At 41.3% G+C, this 24397-nt stretch overlaps 1 protein-coding gene across 1 annotated transcript; it reads left to right on the forward strand.

Annotated features, from left to right (window-relative positions):
- The first annotated feature begins 4291 nt into the window (after window positions 1–4291).
- On the forward strand, window positions 4292–22522 carry LOC131228599 (uncharacterized). The gene is made up of 3 exons (XM_058224365.1): window positions 4292–4449; window positions 5272–5360; window positions 22179–22522. Exons 1-3 carry the CDS (start codon window positions 4411–4413, stop codon window positions 22324–22326), a joined length of 276 nt encoding a protein of 91 aa, XP_058080348.1. The 5' UTR covers window positions 4292–4410; the 3' UTR covers window positions 22327–22522.
- The last annotated feature ends 1875 nt before the right edge of the window (window positions 22523–24397 follow it).

Below are 24397 nucleotides of genomic sequence, written 5' to 3' on the forward strand. Positions count from 1 at the left end.
CAACTCCCGAGTTCCAACGCATCACTTATGCAACATAAATAGTGATGATTAAATGTTGTTTGTATTAGCACATTAAACATGAATGAGATTACACTAAATCAGCATAAGACGATTAAATTTAAGCAAACGGAAGACAGTGATAAATTTATATGGAACATATAAACTATTGCAGGTCTCCAGAGTATGAGCACGTTACCAGGTTAAAGATATACATGTATACTTCCAAAAAAAGGGACAAAATGAATATACATGGGTGATACAAAATACAGAATAACAAGTGTGATAGTCTCTAGTCAACATCCTTGTAACCTCGTCGATCAGAACATGGTCTACCTAGACCCGCTTGATAATTGAATATAGGAGAACTCCTCCTCGTCATCATAGAAATCTGGCTCCACCTCACAAGCCTCACCATCATCTGCAACTACAACAGGGTCTGGTTAGTATTTTAAAACACCGTCCTAGAGTGGGAGTGAGTGATCAACTCAGTGGAGCTATAAGGCAAAGGTTAACGTGTTATCAATTCAATCAAGTAATAATGATAAGGCAGTACAACAATCATATCCTAAGTACTCTTGTTAATGCAAGAATGGTATGCGGTAATAATGCATGCCCTCGCCTACACTCCCTCAGCGACATCGTCTCACGATCGCGCATGACAACCTCCCTAAACATGCACTTCCTCGCTAAAGCACATGCAGTGCGGTGCATGCTCGTGTCAACCAAGTTCTTAATTAGGTTTATTCATATAGTAGTCATAATAGGATTGTGCAGACAATTCAAGTATTGCAATCATTTAAGTATTTTATAAACACATAGTGAACATGACATCATACATGCACCTTTCATAAATGAATCATTAAGCCTAATGTAAATTATATGAAGAAAACAATTCGAATAGCTAAGGTAATTGAGAATCTCATCTTAACATCTTTAATAATTACATTTCATCGACCAATTTCTCATTCAGACATTTTATCAAACACTTAGACTACACATTACAACATACATGTAATATATTAGTTATAACCTATATTATGGCGAATCTTTTCACAAAGGAGTTGCCACACATACAACGATCATGTATTCTCAATCACTAAGCATGGTAAGTACAAATCATAATTCCATATTCATTCAGTCATTTCAACAAACACATAAAATGCATTTATATTCAACATAGTTCATATATAGGTGTAATACTCGGAAACTATCGTATTTAAGTATATGTGACAGCAATCAAGTCAGTCATAAATCATTACTAACATTGAGAGCCTTGAAAACCATAATATAAACGTTTATAGTCCGCACCTTTCGTAGGTAGACTCGTATCGAACTCAGTTCGAACACTAAGTCTTCGTCTACGGCACAACGACAACCTATGGCATGAAATAAGTTAGCTACTTCACCATTTACTCTATTTGGATACCTAAAACAGGTTAGGGTTAGGATTTTTTACCTAACAACGGAATCAAAATTGCCGGTGTAGCGACACAGATAGGATGATTCAGCACATAGAGCGGTGGGATCGAATCCCAACAACTATCTCTCACTCTCTCTCTCCTTATCACTCTTTCCTTCTCTTTTCTCTCTTCTCTCTCCTAGGGTTTAAAAAATTCATATGATAAGAGAGAGAGAGGGTTTAAGTTCCTTATATAGGCCCAAAACTGATCTCAATGGCCCCAGGGCCATGGTATACTTAGGTTATAACCAAAAGTCAGCTGTTTCGGTCTAACGGGGCTCATCTGGAGGCCCATTTCCTGCATACGGTCTAGGGAAAGTTCCTTGACATTGGATCTCGGCCAGGTTAAGACTTCGGTCCGATCGGATCAGTGGATCGACCGTGGAGGACTTATTTCAGTTCAACGGTCACCAGTTCTCGATCAGGGCCACAAGTGCACTGACATGTGTTAGAAATTTTTCCTGATCCGAGGGTGTAATTGGGTCAGAATCTAAAGGTCTGAAACCTTAAAATTTGCCTGCAAGCGAACGGCTGAATTCACTTAAGTTTCAGTTCATTTTCTAAAGATATTCGCTTTTCTCACACACTTCGCTCCGGGCTCAAGTTGTGCGTTTCTTGATACTATTTGGACTTGATTTCCAAGTTGGTCGTCAAGCCCAGTAAGGCGGTCATAACCAAATAGTTTCGCAGTCATCGGACTTTCGACATGCGGTCCAGGTCCGATACGAAGTTTCAATGTGCTCCCGAGAGCAATTGGGTATAAAGATTGATCCTAGGTTTCTAAGTAACGTAGCGTTAGCGGTTCTACTCGTTTTGGGTCTTGCAGTTCGTATTTAAAGTGGTTTAAGCTAATTCCCCAGATAATTTAGTTTAGCACTTAGTTAATTTTCGTTTAATTTCTAAAGGATTCGGTCCTTAGCGATTTCTGCCTGAGGTGGTACTTGGGTCTTCGTACGGATTTTTCCGAGACGTTACAACAACCTTCTCTCCTATCTACTTTATTTTTTATTTTATTTTATTTGCTTACCTGGGGTTGTACACCTTTTGCAGTAAGGTCAGGTGTCATTTATCTTCTCTTTTTGCTTGCCTAAAGTCTTAAATTCCATGAAGCATGGCTAGATGCAATAATGCTGAAACTATGCTAAATTCTCTAATCCTTTTTTTTTTTCCTGTCACTGAGTCCCTTACTCAGAATCAACAGTTGCGGACCAACCGCATGAGTCACTTAAATTGGGGAATCTTACGATTGTTTGACCTTTAAATGATTATACGGTTTCTAGTCAGCTGTATATTCCAAGTTTCATTTGGCTAGTGGCAACTCCAAGTCAAACGCACTTTTATATTTGAATCAACCCTGCATCTAAATGAAATCAAAACTAGAACTGACAGACGGAAAAGCCAAGAAAGTGAGTGCATCATTTCGCATTGTCTTCGTACCCAAGAGGGCGTTCACAACTTCTAAGTCAATATCGTACTCCAACTGTAATAGCATAATAAAGGGAAAGCTGAGGAAGAAAGGGCACCGCTCGTGCATGAGGCATTCCCAACTCCTAATGATGAATGACTCACATACAAGGTGGGCTCCACATGATGGCTGGTCCACATCAAAGGTGGGGCTCACGCAATGGATGGTCCACATCAAAGGTGGGCTCCACATGATGGATGATCCGTATTAAAGTCAGCCCCACATGAGGATAATTTATATAGAAGGTAACCCATAATAATGAATGGTCCAATACATCTAAGGTGGGTCACGCATAATGGATGATCCCACTTTGAAGTTGGGTTTTGCATGATGGATGACCTGCATCCAACGTCCCACACGATGAGAATGATCCACATTCAAGGTGAGACCGGCATGATGGATAGCCCACATTGAAGCTGGGCTCACAGGGTGGATATTGTACGTCAAAAGTAGGCCCCACATGATGAGAATGATCCACATTCAAGGTGAGACCGGCATGATGGATAGCCCACATTGAAGCTGGGCTCACAGGGTGGATATTGTACGTCAAAAGTAGGCCCCACATGATGGACAGTTCAAAGTGAGCCCAACATAATCAAGTTTGAAAATAATAGCTTACCAAACATTCATATGCTAAGTAAATAGGAACCGAGATAACTTAATTAGCTTATGTAAAGTAATTTACTGTCCAAACGTGCCCTACTTTGTAGGCAATTCCCGTCCATGCAGATATAAACCCGACTTTACTTTCGAGAGATGTCGTGCATCAGACAGACAGGCGCATTCAGCAGCCTTCAAATAGGCTCTGGTTCTGCTTTAACTGCGGACGCGGGACGCCCTTTGACCAGCGGGCCAGCCGGTGAACCCCAACATAAGCCACCTAGCTAGTGTCCAAGCTCTGTGGACTTCACCTGATGTATGCATTTCATCCGACACCATCCATTCATTTTACAGCTCATTTTAGGGCATTGGATAAAAAATAAGGCAGGTCTAAAAATTAACTGGACCACATCATAGGAAACAATGTGATTGAACTCTTATGTCCAAAACTTCTTGAAGGCCACAGAAGTTTTAGATAAATCTGATATTTTTGTTTTCACTTCATTCCAATTCTGTGTGAATTACGAGCGGGTTGGATTACAAATAAGCGTCACTGTGGGCCCCAGGAAGGTTTCAATGGTAAGAGTTTAATCCCACTTTTTCCTATGGTGTGGTACACTTAAGCTTTGGATCTACGTAGTTTTTAGGTTAATGCCCTAAAATGATCCGGAAAAAATGGATGGACCGCGTGGATAAAACACACACATCATTGTGGGTCCCACGGAGCTTTGACATCATCTAGGTGGCTGATGCTGTGGTCACCAGCTAAACCACGTCCTTTAAATACAGCCTGCTGGTTTTCTTATTGCCTCTGGTATTTGCTTTCAGGAGATCTGCGACTCATCGGTTCGCAACTGCTTCCTTGTTTTCGGTCGCATAGGCGTGGATGGCTTCTTCCAGTGTTAATCGATGGCTCAGGCCTGAGGTAATACCATTATTTAACCATTCTTCTTTGCTATTTCGCTGTACTTCCATTTCGAAGGAGTTTCTAGGGCAAACCATCTCTCTCTCATTCTTTGCCGTCGGGGCCTATCAGGTGGGCCCCGCACCATGGAGCGGGGATTCCTCAAAATCATCCTCATCGATGAATCCTAACCTTATTGAAAAAGGCGAAAGATTAGGCGAGTTTGATTCTCCTTTTGGGGAGATTTTCTTCCTTTCTTCCTTTCTTCCTTTCTTTGTTTTTTTATTTTTTTTTCCTGGTGGCCTTTCTCTGTGTTCGGGGCCCTTCGGATCAACATCTGTATCACCATGGACCCCACTTTTTCAAAGATAGGGATCAAGGAGATCATCGTACCCTTTTCTTGAGGATCACGGTTTTAAATATCTGATATAATACTGCCCGATTAGGGCTGTGTTGGTTAATGTTGGGCTGATACTGGCCGATATGGTTCCGTATTGCCAGCATCGTGTCGGTAATTGGGCGGCTGGCACACCCCAACGCTGATATTTAAAACATTGTCGAGGATACTATACATGGTGCATATATGTCAGGCAATCTGGACCCTCCAAAGAGCGAGTATCACTTTCTGATTTTGCATGTCGAAATTGGACCTTTTGGAGCCATTTCGATTTTGACCGTCAATTTGATAGCTAGGACTTAGATGGGTTTTTTTTTTTTTTAATTTTGTTGGGTTGTTCTCCATCAGCAGCAAGACATCTTGTATTGAATCTGTCATTGTAGTATTTTCCATCTGTTCCTGAAAACATCTTTATTTAGTCCTCTTTTTTTTTTGGTGCAATCCAGGTCTACCCGCTCTTTGCTGCTGTTGGGGTTGCTGTAGGAATCTGTGGATTTCAGTTAGTACGCAACATCGTCACCAACCCTGAAGTCAGGTCAGTCCCTTGTATATCTGTACGTGCATATTGATGATGTTCTAGTGAACGTGAGAGTACTTTAACTTCATGTGCACTCCAGTGCTTTTGGAGATGTGTAAATCTGGCCATCAATTTGGACCGCGCATTTGATTCACCCGCTCTTGAGTGGCGTGGATGTCATATTCATATTGAGTGCCTAACCATCCGAGTGTCGGCTTTTCTTGTTTGGCCATGTCTTTCCCTTTTTGGCTTTGATCGATATAATTGAGTATTTTCCTAGCCACGGATTGGATTTTTACCATTCTTGAGGATCTATGGTTTCATTAAGGCTATGGTCTGTTATCGAGTGGAATGTTGTAACAGGATTCCTGTAGCTAATCCAGTTAGTTGGGACAAGGTTTTGGTGATGATGACGGGATTGGATGTTTGGGATTTTAGAGTGGAAGTGATTCTTGAGCGATAGACAATCCAAGCTCGGCCTACTAATGGATGATTTAGATTGAGATTGATTATTGGACCTTTCTAGTTATAAATAATCAGGATATTCCATTTTGAAGGCATTGAATGGATGCACAGGGCCCTCTGATCAGTCTATTATCTCAGCCAAGAAATTGATAGCCAAATCATTCATAAAAAAATGATGGTCAGATCCTTGATTGTGCTATCCATGCATCGAAGTGCAACAGGGTGGACCTGAAGTCTGAAGCATTCTGAGGTGTACAGATCATGACTCTACACAAGTAGTCGTTGCATTGCAATATGGATTCATTTCTTATTGCTGCCATGTATTTCATTTCCCTAATTTGTTACCATCTGAAGATTTTGTTTGTTTGGGTTATAAATAGTCTTCAAAAGAAAGTGCGATTACTTCGTTTTCTTTTGTGTTCTCTTCTAACATATCTGGTTGTCGTATTTTCTTGTTTGATTGCATGAATACATGCATAGACATACATCCTGCATGCAGATACATGCTCGCAGACAAGCCTCCTAAGTGTGACATTACATTCCCATCCCATTTGACCTTCTAGAGCAGGGCACTTGGTAAACTTCCAATTGAACAATCTTTTTCACCTGCATAAGCTCTAGAACCATCTTCAACATGCGATGGTAAACTATGCTGTGTAGCATGCTAATTCTTGGTAAAGTTTGGGGTTTCCATCAACTTCCCTGCATGGTAAACATTAACCGATAGTTGTAAATCTAGGTAACTTGGATTAACCTTTTTCTAATACCAGTTTTCATTGTAAATAACCACATGCCCTTGATACAGTGGAATGGCAGGAAAGGATTCATGTAGCCGACCCCAATTAGTTCAGATAAGTCTTAGATGATGTTGATGTCGTAAACAATCACATGCCATGCATGTGATGCCACATATCCCTGAGTATGCTGCATTTTGTTGGCACATGACACTTTTCTGACTCATTTTTCAGGTTCCAATTTTTATTTTATTTTATTTTTGTCAATCTCACTTGTTAGGCCTGTACAACACTTGTAGCAAGGGAGTCAAATCTTTTGAATGCAGGTGGTGAACTTGCAATTGTATTTTGGCAGTTATTGAACATTAAAACACAATCTTAGTTGGGGCAGTTTTGCATCCTAAACTTGCCATATGGCACTTAGGCCCTGCATATAGCAACATGCCATATATGCAATTGTTTGTTAGGAAATGCATAGCGATAAATTTTGTTTTCTGGAATGAAATGGTCCCAGTTTCAGGAATGAAAGACACTTCGTTTCAGTTTAGCTGATAAAACTTGTCTGTTTCTGACAAACCTGAACTGTGGCAAAAAGTTGCAATTTTATTAAATTTACAACCCACTTTTGCTGGAATTTTTTAGGCCTGTTTAGGGGCTCTTACCTACAATATCCTCTCTTTAAATTAAGTCTTATAAACCGTACAAGCATGGAATTTAAATAACCATCAGTGATGATCATGATCTATCACACATCATATAATCATGCCATAAAAATTTAATAAATCAAACCGTTTAAATCAGCTCCTTGTATCCCTAAATTGACCATCCATTCACTTTACACCGTTGGCACTATGGGAAATTGGTACCCTCAGATCTAATCCGACACCCAATCAAGCCAAAAAAATTATCTAAAGACTCCTTATAATATGAGTAGGAATCTGGCCGGTCGGCTTGATTTATGGCGCTCAGGAAAATTAAATCCGGGATGCAGTAGGTTTAATCAAAGTAGGAATCTAGCTGGTTGGCTCGATTTATGGGAGCTCAAGAAAATTAAATCTGAGATGCAGCAGGCCTAATCAACACATGGGATTCCTCAGTTAGGTTTTTAGTCTTCTATTTATGGCTGTTTGAGCAAAGCAATGAGTAGCTTTTCGGGTGGAGCACCCCTTCATGAAGTTGAAATGGGATGCTCCTTGGCGTTTGGGTGGTGATATCAATGTGATTTGGTTCCCTTTTGAAGGAAGGAGAGGTGCTAGAGTTACCCCTTACATGTGGGACTTCTCCGATTAGATCAACAGGTTAGAGATGATTGATCTTCCCTTGGATTGTTATCATACATGGCTAACAATTTAGTAAACCTAATCATGTCCAGTCTTGACCATTTCTTGGTGTTAGTCAATTGAAAGGATGCCATCCTTATTTCCCAAAATGGTTTCCCGTGCTTGACCTTGAAACATAATCTAACATACTGGATACTAACAAGGCTTGTCCTTTTTAATTTGAGCTATGGTGGCTTGAGGAGGCCTTTGCTAACAGTGTTAGGGGTTGGTGGAGATCTTTGTTGAAGTATGGATTGCCTACAAACTAACATTGAATTGAAAAAGCTAAAAGATTTGATCAAGGCATGGGAAAGGGACCATGTTGGTAGTTTGGAGTTGGTGAAAAACTCCATTCTTCATGGGATGCAAAATCTCAACTAGAAGGAAGAATCTAGTTTGCTTTCATATGAGTTTGACTTAAGATGGACACTTTTAAACTTGAATTTTGAAAAAGGCTCATTAGAGTGGAATGAAGTGACTCTAAAGATTTATAGCTACTAGGCTTAACGGGAACAAAAATAAGAAATTCTTTGATGGCATTACTGGTGTCAGGAGAAAGACAAAATAGGTAGAGTGAACCTAATCATGTCCAGTCTTGACCATTTCTTGGTGTCAGTCAATTGAAAGGATGCCATCCTTATTTCCCAAATTGGTATCCCGTGCTCGACCTTGGAACACAATCTAACATACTGGATACTAACAAGGGGTCTAAGGGTCCTTGTCCTTTATAATTTGAGCTATGGTGGCTTGAGGAGGCCTTTGCTAACAGTGTTAGGGGTTGGTGGAGATCTTTGTTGAAGTATGGATTGCCTACAAACTAATGCTAAATTGAAAAAGCTGAAAGAATTGATCAAGGCATGGGAAAGGGACCATGTAGGTGGAGGAGTGAACATGGAAGTGAGAGGAGGAGCGAGTGGAGAAGAGGCTAAAGGACAACAAGGATTGAGAGAGCCACCAAAGAGGTGGAGGGAGAAACCTTCAAAGATGCAGAATCCTTTCAGTAGCGATCTACCGAAGGAATATGGCAACCAGTTCACACTAAAAAAAAGGATACCTAAAGATAATGTAAGAAAAGGAAGAGATGTAGCAAATTACCCAACTTTATTTGTGAAAGGTTTTCCAGAAGGGTGGCTACCCATTAATTTCGCTAGATTTTTTGGCCGAGCAGGCGCTGTAATGGACGTGGTAAGGCCAAGGGATAGGTTTAATGGTAATTTTAGGGATTTCGTCCCTGTCAGGATGAACTCAGAGGATGAACTGAGTAGGGCGGTCGGGATGCTACATGGAGAAAGCTTTGGGGGAGTGAAGCTTTTGGTCCAGAGGGTGAGATTTGGACCTGAACTTAAACGAATTCAAGGGAGTCATAATCCAAATATGCATTCGGTTCCGGTCTGCCAACAAAGTCGGACTTGTCAGAAGTTAGGTCTATCTTTCAAAGAGGCGCTGATTCAATCAAAGGCAAAACAGAGGGATGATACCAGCTGCTCAATGGGTGAAGGCGACACAAAGGAGATGAGTTAGGCAATGCTAGCGGAAAAGGAAAAAGTGGTGCTGAAACTGGCGTTAACCATAGTCAAAGCTTGTTTGGAACAATAAAAAAGGGAACTATAGGACTCAGTTGTGGCAACCACTAAGGAAGGAGTCTCGATTCCGCAAGTTAGGAGATGGATTGACGAATGTTGTAGGCTACAGCCACAATAGTATTCCATCAAGCCCATCGGGTACAACGAGCTCTGGGTGAAGGTGTGTCCGAGGGTCAATTCGGATATCCTAATCCGGGCAGGGACATTACACAAGGACGAACCGGTGGTTAGAATGCAGACTTGGGACGAGTTTTCCCTCTTTGGAATGGAAGACATATGGGTCCTCATTTGGTCAGTTCCTCTGGAGCTCTGGTACGATGAATTCTTCCTAGCAGCGTCAACCATTTTAGGACAGTTTATTGAACTGGACCTTAAAACGTAGTTGGGAGAGGAAATGGGGGTCATTAGAGCAAGGATTAGAAGGAATAAGGGAGACTTGCTCCCACTGAGATTCAGGTGAGTATAGACGACAGAGTTCTAAGCTTACCAGTCCAAAGAGAGAGGAAAGACGACCCTATCTCTAGATGGGGAGATCTCTGGAGGATCAGGGAGCTTCCTGCTCGTCTGAACCTAGTTCCGGTAGCCACGGAAGACATTGCAGGAGCACAAAGCCCATACTCCACTGGAACACCAGAAGATTCGTACCCCGATCACATCGCTATAGCCGTTTACAGCTGTTTTGAAGCCAAAGACCATTCTAATAGTGCGACATGTAGACTTGGGTTACGAGACCAATTGACACGCGTTACCGAGCCCAGTAATCAAGAGCCACGTGGATCTGCTTTCGGCGTTCGAAGCATGTGTATGCCTTTTCAATCGCATTGCGAGCTCATGGTGACCACGTGGACAAATGAGATGCAGACACGTTAGTACGGGGAGGTCGAGATCTCAAGGGAACCAAACCGTCAGATGCACTTTCAAGGAAGAGGAGTGCCTGGCAACTTGCGAGATATAGACAGAGGGTCGATGCCCACGTGGGTGGATGAGATGCGGACATGTCACCATTGTCAGGGGAAGATTTCGAGGGAGCCCAAGCATCAGCTCCAGCTTTGTATAAGTGGGACGCGTGGCAGGCGTGAAGCCTCTACAACTGCTTCGGAAGAGGCTAGGGAGCTTTTAGTCGGGTTGGATATTTGTCCGCGGTCAGTCGAGAGGTCTGGAACAGTCGAACCTCCCACCCCTCCATTGAAACCAGTCCTTAGGTGTTGACCCTCTAACCGAACCTTTTCTCACCCCTTTTAATCGTGAAGTGACTCTGTCAATAGCTGATGGTGCAGCGCTCGACGTCGAAGCCCCAGTCTCAGATTTAGCTCAGGTGATGCAGGCGGCGGCTCCTCACATATTTGGAGATGATCTAGGGGCCAAGTTCGGTTCAAAATGCTCTTTGAATGTGGGAGATGATCCAATAGAAGCAGGCAATCATTCTTGGAACTCTGATTATCAGGACACCTATAGTGACCCGCTGTCCTCTCCTCTCTTCTAGAAGCGTCATATTGGAGAAAGCACTGATTACTCTGTTTAATGAAGAGATTGGAGGTGACATAATTGAAGCCGAGCCACTTCAGACTCTGATGGGTACATCAACAGAAGACAGGGAAGCATATCAGTTGACGAAGGAGGAAACAGAATTTCAAAGGGCCAACCTGATCGACACGATACAAAAGAAGTGGATAAGAAATGCCATCGGTCACGTAGGAAGATCCTTATGTTTATCTTTTGGAGACTGCCCGGAAGACTATATAGCCCTTTTTCAGTGTGTGGAGACTCGCGGTTGATTATTGTCAGAATGAAGAACACCTAGAATCCGTCCTTCCAAATCGATCAGTAATAGGGAACTTCAGTCTCTCATCCAGCAACAGTCTAACTTTGGGGGCCAAGACAGGAACAGGGAAAGCAGGTAAACGGGGCAGCTCAGTTTCCTTATGAAGATTTTATGTTGGAATGTTAGGGGGGTAGGGTTAAAGCAGAAAAGAAAACTTCTAAAAGACACCTGTGGGAGAAACAATCCAAATGTTATTTGCTTCTAGGAAACTAAGGTTCAAAACTTCTCTCTTAGTCTGATGGGATCCCTGTGGAAGGCTAAAGACGCAAAGTGGGTAGCTTTAGATGCAAAGGGCAGTGCGGGAGGTATTCCTGTGGCTTGGAAATCGTCCTTGTGGGATCTTGAGAACAGATGGATAGGAGTTTTCTTAGTTTTGATCATTCTGAAAGAATTGCAACTGATTTTCGATGTCTCATTACTACAATTTATGGTCCCAATCATGAAGACAGGCAAAAGGATTTCTGGGTGGAACTGAAGGACACTAGCCTCAAATTCAAGGGTCCTTGGTGCATATGTGGAGACTTCAATATTCCTAGATATGCCGAAGAAAAATCTAACGATAGTAGCGTCACTTCAGCAATGCGAAAATTTTCTTCCTGGATAGAGAGTTAGGAGTCAGTGGACCTTCCTTTGCTTGGTTCCAGATATACTTGGACCAATGGGAGGGCAAATCCGATCTTGTCCAGGTTGGACAGATTCCTGGTCTCCCCCGACTGGACAGAGGCTATCCCTTATGTGTCCCAGTCAGTTCTTCCAAGAACTACGTCTGATCATTGGCCGCTTATCTTAGAAGCAGTTGATTAGAATTGGGGTCCTAAACCATTCAGATTCAAAATCTCCTGGTTGAAGATAGAAGGATTCACGCAATTAATAAAAGAATGGTGGATCGGTTTCGAGGCACAAGGATATGCAGGCTATAGGTTGAGCTGCAAATTGAGATCTTTAAAGGAAAAGATAAAGTAATGGAAAGTTGAGGTCTTGGGTAAAAGGGTGATGGAAACAGAATCGATTCTTAATGAGATTCAGTCAATCGATGCAAGAGTGGAAGAAGGAGCAACAACCTCAGAACAGTTGTCCAGAAGAATCCAGCTCATTCAAGATCTCTCAGCTAGGGCAGCAGAAGATGAAATTTTGTGGAGACAACAATCCTAGTCAAAGTGGATTAGAGAGGGTGATAAAAACACTCACTTTTTTTTTTTTTTCCATTCGGTTACGAGTGCTCGTGCTAGACATAACAAAATTAGCAGCATTATGGTGAATGATACTCGTATCGAAGATAAAGACCAAATCACAGCAGAAGCAATCTCCTTCTTCAGCAAATTGTTTCAGGGAGAACATTGGGACAGACCCGGATTGGATTTCCTTCATGTAGACAGATTGACGGAAGCAGACACTACAGATTTAGAGGCTCCCTTTTCGATAGAGGAAGTGAAGCGAGGGATAGATGATTTGGGAGGAGATAGGGCCCCGGGGCCGGACGGGTTTCCTATCATTTTCTTCCAGGCATTTTGGGAAGTCATCCAGGGGGATGTAATGGATTTCTTCAAAGAATTCCATGACAGAGGGCGTTTATCAAAAGGCCTTGGGGCGTCTTTTATTGCACTTATTCCCAAGATTGCCGGGGCAGCTAGCCTTAAAGAGTTTAGACCGATGAGCTTAATTGGAGGGCTGTACAAGATCCTGGCTAAAGGTTTGGCGTCCTGCTTAAAGAAGGTGATAGGGAAGGTTATTTCAGGAAATCAAAACGTGTTCATCCCGGGTAGACAAATCATTGACAGTGCTTTGATAGTGTATGAATGTTCAAACTCCATCCATTGATCCAGAACAAAGGGAATTATATGCAAACTCGACATTTTAAAGGCATATGATCATGTGGATTGGGGATTTCTTCAGTATATGCTATCGCGGATGGGTTTCGGTGATAAATGGAAATGGTGGATAGGAGTGGATCGGTTTTGCTCACTTCTCTGCGTTGTTGAATGGATCCCTAAAAGGTTTTTTCAGAAGTTCCAGGGGCTTGCGGAAAGGGGACCCCCTGTCTCCTTTTCCTAATTATAGGGGAGGCTTTATCCAGAATGTTATCCAAAGGTCAAGAAGAAGGCATTTTACACGGTGTCTGTATTAAGGGCATGGACACTCCTATCACCCACATTCAGTTTGCGGATGATACCTTGCTATTCAGTGATGCATGTCAGGAGAAGAAGGTGAGCAATCTTTGTACTACGATTCGATGCTATGAGGCAGTATCCGGTTTGAGAGTGAATATGTCTAAATCCAAGATGTATGGGGTAAACTTAGAGGAAGAAAACATCATAATATATGTCGACCTATTCGATTGCTCTATTGGCCGTTTCCTGACCTCCTTTGTTGGTCTTCCATTGTGCATCGGCAAGCCCCCACGTTCTCTATGGTATGAGGTTATTATAGTCAGATTTGAGAAGTACCTTGCTAGATGGAAATGTAAATATCTATCTTTAGGGGGCCAGTTAACCCTCATAAAGACGGCCCTCTCGAATCTCCCATTGTATTTCATGTCTTTGTTCAAGTGCCCTTCGTCAGTTTTGGCCAGCCTTAAGAAATTGAGATGCAACTTCTTATGGTATGGGAATGAGGAGAAGAAGAAATTTCACTTGGTAGAATGGAAAGAGGTATGCAAACATTTTCAAGAGGGAGGCGCAGGGATAAAAGATCTCAAGAGAATGAATAGGGCTCTCTTAGGGAAGTGGATCTGGAGATTAGGGACAAAAAGCGGGAATCTTTGGAACATGTTACTTAAAAGCAAGTATGGTATATCTGAGGGAGGTTGGTGGACAAGGGATTCTTCCTCTTATAGAGCCTCAACTCTTTGGAGGGAAGTTCTATCATTGAAAAAGGAGGTCCTCAAAGGCATTGGATTTGATATCGATAAAGGAGATCAAGTTCGATTCTGGGAAGATATATGGGTGGGTGATAAAGCTTTGAAAGACGATTACCCAAACATTTTCCGCATAACTCGTAACCCATCTTCAACAGTAGCCAGTTGCTATTCTCTTCTTGGTGGAGAGGCAGTTTGGGATGTGCAATGCAGAAGGTCTTTACAGGATTGGGAGATAGTATGCAGCCCTTCTTGAGCGGATCTCCAGTAGTAAGCCGGATCACACCAGCGACGACACTTTGATTTGGAATCCTTCTCGGTTAAGTCCTTGTACCAATTTTTGGGTATTAATTCTATTCCCAAACAAGAATCTTGGACCAATCACATTTGGAGCTATCCGGTTCCCCCTATATATCGTTTCCTTCGGTTGGTTGGTGGGAAAAAAAAGGTCCTCACAGTTGACAACTTGAGAAAAAGGGGGATGTATTTAGTAAATGTGTGCCTATGCTGCATGGCGAATGAAGAGACGGTCGATCACCTTTTTGTTCATCGTCCCTTCATCAGCCAATTCTGGACAAAGATGCTTGGCCTTTTCGGTATCAAGTGGTCTTTCCCTGAAACTACAACCCTGCTCCTAAAGGCATGGCATGGAGTCTGTTTAGGCAAATGGAGGAAAATGTAGTGGAGAATAGCCCTCATGGCCATCTGGTGGTCGGTTTGGGAAGAAAGGAATGGGAGATGCTTCAAGGATGTCTCCAATTCGGTGGAAATGGTAGTGCGGAAGGTCAAAAGAAGGATCATAGAATGGGCTTCTAATGTAGATAATCTCAAGGGGTGTAATTTTCTTTTTATTGGCTCTTAGGTGGCTCGCTTAGTGACCCCGTCCCTTTTGTATCTTTTTTCTACTTCTAATACAGATCAGTGATCTTTCAAAAAAAAAAAAAGGGACCATGTAGGTAGTTTGGAGTTGGTGAAAAACTCCATTCTTCAAGGGACACAAGATCTCAACTAGAAGGAAGAATCTAGTTTGCTTTCATTTGAGGTAGATTTAAGATGGACACTTTTGAACTTGATTTTGAAAAAAGTTTCATTAGGGTGGAATGAAGTGACTCTAAAGATTTAGATTTAGAGCTACCAGGCTTAAGGGGACCAAAATAAGAAATTCTTGGATGGTATTGCTGGTGTAAGGAGAAAGACAAAACATAGCTCACGACCTCGTTGTCGACGAGAGAAGGGTGGTGGACAATAATGAAATATGCAATGAAGTTGTAAACTTCTATATTATCTCCTATCTGGTGAGGGTTGGTCATATATTGGCTAATCATCATTTCAATCATATTAGTGAGTATGACACAACCCATTCAAGGAGGAAGTCTTGTACACAAGGTGTTCTGTATTGGTAATGGTTGTTGCAACGATCACCACTATTACCGATACCGGTATCCGCCGTAACGACTGATACAGGGGTGTAACGATTGTTACGAACCTTGTAATGGTTGATTTTTATTTATTTATTTTTTTTGCTCGAAAAATTCTGGAAAAATATATAGAAAATCCAGAATAATGTAAATATTTCAAACTCTCTCCTTCTGGGCCATCCAGTTGCCCTTTTAGAGCCGTCAACTTGTACCAACTCACTCCTAACAAGCAAAGTGAGAGCAAGAGAGGATAATTAATGCTTTGGTGGCTTCTTTCCTTTGGAGCCCGTAATTTACTTCAGATGTACTCCTGTTGCCGGGGTCTTCGTGGTTTTTCCACTTTGTTGACGGTTGAGATTTTTGACTTGAATGCTTATTTAAAGCTTGCATTTCATCTTTTAGCTCTTGATTAGTCAACTTGAGCCGGAGCAAAATGATAGCAAGAGAACACTATTTCCCTGATGGCATATTTCCTTTATAGCCCTTAATCTTCCTCTAATATTATATATATATATATATATATATATATATACATACATACATACATACATACATACATACATACATATATATAGTCGTTGTATTGCACTCATCGACGTACATCCCTAGTTGATTGAATAGTATATGACCTACTTCCTTAGGTATCATGTGGTGGAACCTGGTTATTGAGTCGATGAGATCTCGACACCCAAGTTGCAAAAAAATGGGCATGTGTACACTGACAAGAAGGTATTTGAGTAGAGAGGGAGAAATAACTTCACTAATATTCAAAATTGTTCTCTTACAAATTCTTAAGAAAGCTCACAAACTTAGAAAATGTGGAATGCCCAACCTCTTATATACCTTAAAGACAATCCCTAAGGGCGTGTTTGGTACGTAGAATTATGTGGTATTGAATTGCATTTGGTGGGATATAAATTCCATCTAACATTTGGAATTCGATGGAAAGGATTGTGTTAATTTAGGTATTTGACCTTCTAGTCCTAGTAGGAGGATGTAGCGGGATTTCTAGTGGATTTCAAGGTCCACTACATTTGTGGGCCCCATGTTGATACATTTGTTTTATCCATGCTGTCCATCCATATGCGCCATTTACATATGACACTCGAGTTGCATATGAACATAGATGATTGCCTGACTGGCATCAGTTGTGAAATCTGGTTTGTTGATTACAATTCTAGCGTCCACCAAATGTTGGTTTCACGTAAACCAATGTTTTTACTGAAGGAAGAATTCGATCCCAAACGTGGGATTGGATGGTCAAAATACTATGGTATTTCCATATAATCATTTTGTGATAATGGTGTTAATTCCATCTAATGCAATGTAATGCATCTTTCCAATATAGTCTTCCTCCAATTATGCAACAATATATAGGTGTTTGTGTAGTCTCTGTGGTGCATTTGTCAACTGTACATCCATGGTTATTGAGTCAATGAGATCTTGATACCCGAGTTGCAAAGAAATGGTCACGAGTACATTGACAAGAAATATTTGAGTGGAGGGAGAAATAACTTCATTAATTTTCAAAACTTATTCTCTTACAAATACTTAACTCACAAACTCAGAAAATGTGAAATATGCCCGACCTCCTACCCCCTAAAGACAATTCGTAAGAATCTTCAATGAAGATCTCTCAACCATTAATATTGATTTCAAATCAATTTCAATTGGTTTTAAATCAACCCATAATTTATTCAATATAATAATAATCGCACCTACAACGATTTGGCCTAAAATAGTAAAAACAAATGTACTAAATTCCCCAAAATCTTCAATTATATCTTCCACATCAGCTGCTCGTATCTTTCGAAAGTGGTATTGTGATCTCTGCCATTCAAGCTCCAAATCTTGCAACAGACAGCCCAAAATCAGCACATGCTGGGCCTTATGGTGGGCCGCAGGGCCTCCATCATGTCACACAATACAAATTCTTCGTAAATTTTCCTATACCTAGGGAAGTCAGTGCGTTTCCACCTTCAACTTAGCTTCTCGGCCAATTCTTGGGAAGCTATATTCAAATTACAACTAGTCAGTAGCTTGTGCACCTTGTCTTCACACTGAACGTTTGTATGAAAGATAATGGTTGGCAATAGATCTTCCTCTTTGTCCTCCTTAGGCATCATTAGAATTCTTCTCATGACAAGAGTGACTCTGTCGAGCCCGTCAATCACGTCCTCCTTTGTGTGGTTCCTCTTTTAATTAATCTTCATTGTCTCTCCACAACAGTGTTTGTAATATTGATATTATCGGCTGATATTATCGTTGTCGCTGGCCAGCGAAACAAAACCCATTGTAAACCCCTTGGAAATTTTAAAAAAAATATAGATTTCTATGTATCGTGCGATATATCGCACCATATCGCACAATTTTTTGTGATATCACCAAAAAAAAAAAGGGAAAATCATTTAATCCAGAGGATTTCGGTACCTATAGAATAACATTGCGTGATCGGAAGCAGAATATGGTGGGCCACTCGATGGATCCATAGCGGTGTGTCGTAAGCTCCACGAAATCTTGATTTCCCTTGATTTTCTTCGAACAGATGCTCCATTTACATTGTATAGGAGATTTCGGCAAGAAATCTGTGAAAGCCGTAGAGATTTGGGTTTAATTGAGAGATTTCCCTTGATTTTAGGGATTTTTTCGAGAGATTTTAGGGTTTCGGAACTGTTTGCAGGTTTTCGAAAATTGTCTTTTAAATCATTTTACGAACGCGGGTGCGCCGCGCTATCTGAAGATGGACGATCGTATCATGGGCTTTGTGGGGTCCATCTTGATGTATATGTTTTATCCAATCCGTCCATTCATTATGGAAGATCATTTTAGGGCATGAGTGCAAAAAATAGGAATTTTTAAGGCTAAAATGGACCACACCACAGGAAGCAATGGAGATGAGCGCTGACCATTGGTAACTTTTTGATAGGGATAGAAGTTTTTGTTCAAGCTGATATTCAAGTTTTACCTTCATTCAGGTCCATGTGACCTTATGAACAACTTGGATGGCCAAATAACCATCACGATGGGCCCTACCATGTTTTGAACAGGTTGGATGGCAAATAACTTAATCACCACTGTTTAATGTGGTGTGGTCTTGGTGTGGTCTACTCAAGCCTTCAATTTGCCTCTTTTTTCAAATCATGCACTAAAATGACCTGTCAAAATGGATGGACGACATGGATAAAAGATACTTAATATGGTGGGCCCCATACAGTCCCTGATAGGTCCATCCATCTCTTACTATGCACGGGCGGAGGGAGTGGATTAGCTGTTACCTGGATAAGAGCTTAGTGGGTGTTAACCTTATTGTGTGGGGCTCACCTTGATGATTTTTATCCATATCCACGACGTCCATCTGTTTTATTAGCTCATTTAAGGATGTTATCCCAATATTTATGCAGATCCAAATCTCTAGTGGACCACACCACTGGAAAAAGTGGTAAATAACTATTAAAAGCTTTTTGTAGGCCACAAAAGTTTTGGATGAAGCTAATATTTGTATTTTCCCTTCATTCATTTCTTCTTGACCTTATCAACGGGTTGGATGGAAAATAAACATTACGGATCTGCTTGAAGTGGGCCTCGGGAAGTTTTTAATGGTGAATATTCAATCATCGCTGTTTCTTGTGGTGCGTTCCACCGAAGATTTGGATATGCTTAATTTTTAGCAACTCGTCTTAAAATTTTCTGGAAAAATGAATGGATAGTGGATATACTAAATGTCATCAAGGTGGGCCCTATGGTAAGGGTAACACCCAAAGAGTTGTTACCTAGATAACGCCTAATCCGTGTCTGACCGCAGCTTGGGTGAGTCCCCGGAACCAGCAATGTGGGTGGGACTGCTGACCGTAGGGCCCACCTCGATGTATGAATTATATATCCACGTTGTTCATATGTTTTTTTTAGCTTATTTTATGCCATGGTACTAGAAATGAATAAGATAAAAGTTTTAGGTGGACCACAGTACATGAAACAATGATTAATGACCACTCCGTCCATCCGTGTGTATTATGTGTCTACTCCGTCCATCCATTTAACCATAATTTTATGGTTTTAGGTGAGACCCCGGCCTCACCCAAGACCATAAAGCCCTATCGTGGAGCCCAACTTGACATGTGTATTTTGTATCCACTCCATCCATCCGTTTTTTCAGATCATTTTACAACGTGATCCCAATAATTAAGAAGATCCAATTATCAGGTGGACTATACTCAAGGAAGCAGTGGTAGTTGAACACGGTACTATAAAACTTCTTAGGGTGCACCTTAATTTTCCCTATATTTTATTAGGCATCCAATCTGCTGATAACTTCACATAAGTTTGAATGAAGAGAAAAAACAATTATCAGCTGGATCCAAAACTTTTGTGGTCCACTAATGGTCAATCACCATTGTTTCATATGGTATGGTCTACCTGATTATTGGATCTGCTTCATTTTTTTGGATAATGTCCTAAAATGATATGGAAAAACGGATGGACGGGGTGGAAACTGAATATAGTTGTCTTAGTTCAATGGGACAGCGCATAGCTTAGACCCTATACAAAGGAAACCTATTATGTGCACCTTTTTTTTTTTTTTTTTTTTTTTTTTTGAGATTTTATGATTTAAAAGTGTATATTAAGGTTTTTTTAAAAAAATAATCCTTTAAGTTTCGTTGAAAAATTCAACCATTTTCCCAATGTTTCCCCATGTTTTCCAAAAAGTGCGATAAATGACGCGATACAAACGATATATCCTGTGCAATAACCGATACGTATCTGTATCCCAAGGGTGCGATACATTGCGCGATACCGATATTTCGAACATTGCTCCACAGTTCTTGGACAGGCATGCAACCACGAAGTGAGGTTTACCTCCACACTTTTAACAAGAGATGTTTTTACCATCTTTTCTCAAATCTCAGTCATTTTACCGCCTCCTTTGTGGCCATTAGTTTGTGTGTTAGAAATGGTATGCCAAGTACCACCGTTATTTATTGGAGTGTTCAGACCCCTCATACTGTCTCATGGTGTGAAGAGTATGTGGAGCGTAGCCATTCTGAATGGAAGTGGATTGTGATGTTAAATACCCCTCAGCTTGAAAAGTGTCTGATGGCGTCTTTCTTAATTTGTTCTTGGATCGTAAGGACATATGATAAGCCTCATCTACACTTGGTCTGCTGTCTCCCTTTGTATCCCACCTCATAGACCACGGCAGTATCAAGCCACTATAGTTTGCTCAATCTTTGACATTTTGAGTTGAACCATCAGATCGCATAGTTCTCTATATATTCTTCCACAATGAGGTTTCCTTGGCGGTCATGAGATACTGTCTTTGAACATGACCTCATGGTCAATGGGTAGGATTATCTCTATCAGTTGACACTTCATCTTCTCCCAAGTACTCTCAGAGTGTCTCCGGCATGTCTGAATTGGGCTTCCACATGGTACCACCAACTTCCGGTTTGATTCCTTTTGTTTCACTTTCATCGTAGCGAAGCAAATTTGTGCTTGTTGTTCATGGCTCATAATCTAACATATTTTTCATGTAATCTTAGCCTGTCATGTAAGGCATCTGATTCCCAAGTCCTTGAGAAGTTTGTGATCTTGATGCATACATGGTTCCTTGGATCTTCAATATGCTCAGAATAGCCAGGTTGGAGATGATAGGGCTGATACACAGACATTAAGGTTTTGGTGGGATTATTTCCTGTACAGGAAGCAGGCTAAAGTAGGGCCAGGCAATCTAAAAAATAATAGAGTCCGTTTTATGGTTTGTTTTAGAGGTAGTTGTTGGGGTAGAGGGGTAGTAATTGGGTGGCATTGACTGATTTTGGGACGGTTAGGTGGGCAATTTTGTTTTGGGGTCTATTCTCATATTCAACGTAGGACACGAATTGCTTGTAACAAGGGGTTGCAGAAATCTCGTGTAACCTTGACATGGTTGAAAGAAAAAGTGCCTTGTGTGCGTCACAGAGGTGGGGCTCACAGTGGAAAGGGGCAAAAAAATCATTTCACCAGGAGGAACTTTGCTGCCTCACCTCTCTTTACACACTCAGGTGAAAGCGAACACAGGCATACATGGGCACGTACATGATCGACACCCCCAGCTGCTTGAATCCTTCGGCTCCCTAACATGCAACTGTGCAACAGATTTTCAGGCATCTATTGGTTGCTGCTGAAAAGCAAGTGAGACAGTTGCAACACCCACCATAATACACCAGCATGCAGACATAAGCCACACCTAGTCTCCATGTTAGAGACCAAGTGACCCTAGAACCCCTTGAGCGATTGAAGAATTAAGTCCTATTTAATGTGAACCAAATGGGCCACAGGGACTGTTGTTTGCGCTTTCAGGGCCTGCATCTTTATCTCATGCTTCTTGCAGTCATTTCACCTTGCATTAGTTACTATCAAGGGTGCCACTGTTTATATCCTTTATCATATTAATCATGTAGTGGTACATTGTATAACCAAAAGCAGAATGGGTGTATTTATCGCTCAAAATTCGTGCTGGTAACAGTTCCCAATCTCATTATCAGCTAACTCATACTTTGAATCTTTGATTGAAATGAATGATTCAATTGATGATAATTGTGGTTTTTGTTCTGTTTTCCTGACCCCCCATTTCACCCCACTTTTGTGCTTATCACATCAATCAGGGTGAACAAGGAAAACAGGTCTGCTGGAGTACTGGATAACTTTGCTGAGGGGGAGCGGTATGCTGAGCATGGTCTTAGGAAGTTTGTGCGCAACAAATCCCCTGAAATAATGCCGTCAATCAACAGCTTCTTTGCTGACCCAAAATGATGGCAAAAGAAGGTAACTAGCTTCTCATTTTCACTTGGCTCAACAATAAACATTGAACATGACTGAGCTTTACAGATTACGATTGTAGCTGTGTGTGGGTGTGTGGCCCAGTCAAACTAAGTCTGCATGTGTGAGAGAATAATGTGGAATGTGGCTTTGGACCATTTTTATTGGAATGAAGATTGGAATTTCTTAATTTGTTTGACAAAATTGGCATTTTGTTGTTCATGGGCTAATGCACATGGGAAATCCAACTGGATGCTGCTTAGCACACAATCCACACCAAACTTGGTATGCATTTATTAAGTCAGAGTGGTGAGTGGTAAACGGAAGACAGCACAGAAAAGCGGATTCATTCAGTTGGGCTGCCCCTATACCTAAAAAAATGGATGATGTGGTGGACCTGTCTCTCTTGGCCTCATTTTCATGGTGCGGCCTACACTCTGAGATAGAACACTTGAAAGATTGGCAGGCATGCTGCTGCATGTACTATGCAACATTCTGTTGTCACACATGCCAGGTTGGCATGCTTGCTGCAACTACATTTTCATGTTGATAGTTGAAACTTGTATTCCAGCATTACAACAAACCCGAATTCCCAAAAAATAAAAATAAAAAATGATGCCAAGGAACAAAATAAAAGATGAAAAAGAAGAGATCTTGTCTTGAGTCTTCCTGGCCCTATCTTGATTTGTCCTCTAGTGACTTTAAGAAAAAAATCATCTGATTCAATCCATTATAAATCCACAAGCACAGCAGAAAATGTTTAGTTCAATGGCTCAATAATGATTCATTGGAAACAGGAGTTTACTACAGTGGTCTTGAACTGGTGTCGTTTGCAGGAAGCCATGCCACTGGAAGCACTCGTGAAATTTTCCTTTTGCTATAGGCCAAATAACCTCCTCCCCACCGAGCTTAACTTTTGGCAAAGTTAACAGTTAAAAGGACTGTCAACCATTATATTAGACTGTTAAACATGTTAACTAACACTTTTGCCCTTGACTTGGTGGATATGAGAGGTGTCCATTTTTCCCCTATGCAAAAATGATAAGGTTATCCACAACATTTAAACGCCCTATATCGAATACTGTGAATGGCCCACAATTGGACGGCCTGGATGATGTGGTCATGTTGGGGCTCACAACCAAGTGTGGCTCTCACCCAAAATGAAAATCTCTCATCTCTGCCAAGTTAAATGAAAATCTCTGGTCTCCGCCAAGTTTAAGGACAAAAACATCACCTCATGTGGACCTCATATGAAGAAGTGATGGAGGGTTATTACTTGCATGGCACTACAAACTGCTAAGTGCTTAATGTTGTCTCAGTAGTTTTTTATTTTTTATTTTTTTATTTTTATAAATGGATTTTTCAATATGCGTGGGGGAAGAACACAGCCGCATACCCTGGACCTCTTGTATATGTCGCAATTTCACCAAAAGCCATGATAACTAATGGCCAACACTGGTGAGCTAGCGAAACTCTGTTCCCGGCCGGCCATCACAAATGTGGAAGGCCGCATGGCAGCAGCCTGATGTGAGCTCGGCCATGTGACTTTGTTCAGTCATGCTCGTCTTCTTTTTCTTCCCCGAAACAGACAAGGGTTCACGTATTATCTCCGTACCCTTCTGGCAGTAATATGGTGAGGGAAATGGGTCTTTTACTGGGCCATTCTGGTAGGCATGGACTAAACATTTGGAAAGTTGTTTCCTTAACACATGCACTTGTGCGTATGAGAAATGCTCACACACAACTAGTGGTACAACTAGTCCTGATTAATTAACGCTTGTTCTAGGACAGGAGTTATTTTACTTGTAAATTTTAGTAAGGGTCTTAGAAAAGTTTTGGCAGCTTGGTTGGGCCACACCGTGGTGTTAATGTGAAATCCATCTCAATGATAAGGTGTGTCACCCCATGTTAGACCAGGGACCGAAATCCAGCCTCATCTGTAGTTCAGGTGGGCCACATGATTGCAAACAATGCACAGAGAAAGCTTCCCCTCTAAACTGATTTCCTTGGCGTAGCCCACTTGAATCAGCATATGGACCGAGTGTTCGCTGTACTTTTGGTGTGG

The sequence above is a fragment of the Magnolia sinica genome, chromosome 16 (genome assembly GCF_029962835.1).
Source record: "Magnolia sinica isolate HGM2019 chromosome 16, MsV1, whole genome shotgun sequence".
NCBI classification, from domain to species: domain Eukaryota; kingdom Viridiplantae; phylum Streptophyta; class Magnoliopsida; order Magnoliales; family Magnoliaceae; genus Magnolia; species Magnolia sinica.

Bases quoted from the DNA above. Each gene is read 5' to 3' on its own strand.
- LOC131228599 (XM_058224365.1), top strand. From the start codon at position 4,411: ATGGCTTCTTCCAGTGTTAATCGATGGCTCAGGCCTGAG. The intron at 4,450-5,271 runs GTAATACCATTA...GGTGCAATCCAG, and splicing joins ATCGATGGCTCAGGCCTGAG to GTCTACCCGCTCTTTGCTGC. The intron at 5,361-22,178 runs GTCAGTCCCTTG...CACATCAATCAG, and splicing joins GTCACCAACCCTGAAGTCAG to GGTGAACAAGGAAAACAGGT.